At 46.7% G+C, this 2,537-nt stretch overlaps 1 protein-coding gene across 1 annotated transcript; it reads right to left on the bottom strand.

Annotated features, from left to right (window-relative positions):
• Positions 1-109: 109 nt before the first annotated feature.
• PPTG_15533 (hypothetical protein) lies at positions 110-1,886 on the bottom strand (the record flags this gene model as incomplete). Its single annotated transcript, XM_008913752.1, has 3 exons — positions 110-253; positions 561-790; positions 869-1,886. 3 exons carry the CDS (start codon positions 1,884-1,886, stop codon positions 110-112), a joined length of 1,392 nt encoding a protein of 463 aa, XP_008912000.1.
• Between the last annotated feature and the right edge of the window lie 651 nt (positions 1,887-2,537).

Raw genomic sequence — 2,537 nt, 5'->3', positions numbered from 1 at the left:
AAGACGATCTCCTGTATACGTTGACCAGCCACTGACTCGAGCTTGATAATACACGAGAGCAGGACAAAGCGACGTTCACGTTGCTTCTTCACAGCCGCTTGCCACACTCCTAAACTTTGACGTAGCAATGTAGCCATCTCGTGCTCTGCAGCCCGTTCCAGTTGTTCATCTCGTCGTAGCTGACAAGCCAATGTAACGCGGATCCAATACCGCCAAATCTTTTGTAGTAAGTGTTGCTCTGCGTGCATTGCGGCTAGTCGTTTGCCTTGTCGAGTGTTAACCAGTTGCTGCCAGCGTAGGAAAACTTTGCGAGTGGTTTGAATCTCCTTCTTCACCACAAAAGACCCACAAACTTTCCGCCAGTATTGATGCTTCGTTGTAAGTTTCTGCCAAGCTTCAAGCATTTTCTTCGCCTTACAACGTAGCAAAAACTCGTCAAAACGTATGGCTACAGTGTATTTTACCGCTGAATGCCACAACTGTATGTGTTTTCGCAGAACAAATCGTTGATAGAGGCGACGCAGACGTCGAGTTCGACTAAAACGTCGCCAACGACTCACTGCGCGGTGGCCACGACAGATACACAGCTGAATCGCTGCAGTCTCAGCTTGTTCACTGGCTTGAATCGCACTTCGAGTGTGATGTAGCCATCTTCTAAGTCTTGTACCCATGTGGAAGATGGCTGCTTTTTGCAACGCCAAGTCCTTAGCAACTCGTTTCTTCACATATTTTCTCCACCGTCCCCAGACTTCACGTCGTTGCTGCTCCACATTCTTGCATCGAAAACCATCTACCACAACTCGCTGCCATTTTTGCGTATTTTTCCAAATTTTCCACAAAATAAAATACCGGCGTATTTTATTCTTACGTGCTGCATCAAGACACCAAGCCATTTCCTTCTGTCGCTGGCTCCATCTTCTCCACTTCGTCCAAATCTCAGGAAGTAAAGTATCGTACCGTCGATTCCCCAAGTATTCCAGTACTAATCGAGCTCGCTTCGATCGCTGCTGATACTTTCGTAACTTTCCGACTGCTCGACGTACGTAAAATATCCGCAAATGAGCACTAATCTTCTGTGTTTCTCGACGAGTTTCGCGTAATATTTGACGATAATCGTGATTCCACAGCAGCCAGAACTTCGTGAGCAACCGAGCTCGATAATACACGTCCAGACTTTTCTGAAGATGGCGAGTTTCCCCCACATGGAACCTCCAAGCGTGCCAATGTTTCTTGAGTTGTCGTCGCTCTCGTCGCGCCATCTCTGTGGTCACTAGAACCCACAACTCTCGTTCCCGTAGACGGTCTCTTTGCAGCTGTTTAACTCGAGCCACAAGCTCGGCCCATGCAAGGAAAATGGTGAGAATGGAGGCTGCTCGACGTTGATTTGTTAACTTGATAATGATGAAGCGATTTCTGCGTTGATCGTACGTAAATCTTTGCCAATTGATGAAGAAAAATTGCTGTCGACGCATGCGATAGAAGAGCTGAGCGTGGAAAATCTGTCTCCATCGACGCCACGTTTGAGGCAGATCCCACGTCACTTCGAACCGCTGAAGAACGCGAGCTTTCTGCGCTAAAGCTTGGCCTAAAATAAGGAGTTTTTGGTCGGCCGTTAGAGTCCGGTTAGAGTTGTACTCTAATTCGTCTCTAACCGTAATATCATCCTTTAAGTCGCCATTTTCAAGGTTCACAACTTGAGTCTCAACGGGTACAGTAGTTGGATCTGCGACTATCAAGAGCAGGTTTTCCAGGCGTTTACGGTGCGTTGTGAACCGCTGCCATAACATAAATCGGAACCGCAGATGGTTCCCCACTGCCACACTAGCAAGTAACTTTCGACAATGAGCGTTGGTTTGACTCCGCTTTTTCCACGTGTTGAACACCATTCTTACAAGTTGTAACCATTGTCGCCTGGCAGATTTCGATCGGAACTCTCGGATTCGGTGCGTCGCAGCTACTGCTTTACGCCATGATAAGAATTTTGACTCCACTAACCGTAACTCGTTAGAGCCAATCATACGCTCTATCTTATAGAGCACACCGTATTGTTTCCAAAGCTTGAAAACATGTGCTGAAGATTTCGCGGCGAAAAAACCTTGCGCTAACCTGTTGCGATGGATTTTATCCACAAACGCTCTCCATGTTTGGAATACCATGCGAGAACACAGTTGCGTACGAATCGCCAAAGATTGCGATACTTTAACGCGTAATAACTTACGTCGAGAGATAAACGAAAACCACGCACTGAAGCTTTTCCTCTGAACGGAATGCTGCATCATGTTCAAGTAGTGAGCCAATTTTTGGCGTTGGGTGATTTGTTGCTTGGCTACTGCTTTCCATTCGAAAAAATAGCGTGTGTTTAAACGTTTCAACCGGAACGTGAAAACGCGAATACTTGCGTGTTTTTTCCACTTTTGCAGCGAAATGAAAGTCTGCCAAGCGCGGAAAGCTTTGAACTGAAGCCGTAAATGCATGTGCGTTAGTGCATTTCGCATCCGTGATTTAACCACAATAGTATGAGCGACGTGCCTCATCCA

Source organism: Phytophthora parasitica (genome assembly GCF_000247585.1).
Source record: "Phytophthora parasitica INRA-310 unplaced genomic scaffold supercont2.55, whole genome shotgun sequence".
Lineage (NCBI taxonomy): Eukaryota > Oomycota > Peronosporomycetes > Peronosporales > Peronosporaceae > Phytophthora > Phytophthora nicotianae.
Note: the sequence above shows the minus strand (reverse complement) of the source record. Positions and strands in the feature narration are given on the sequence as shown.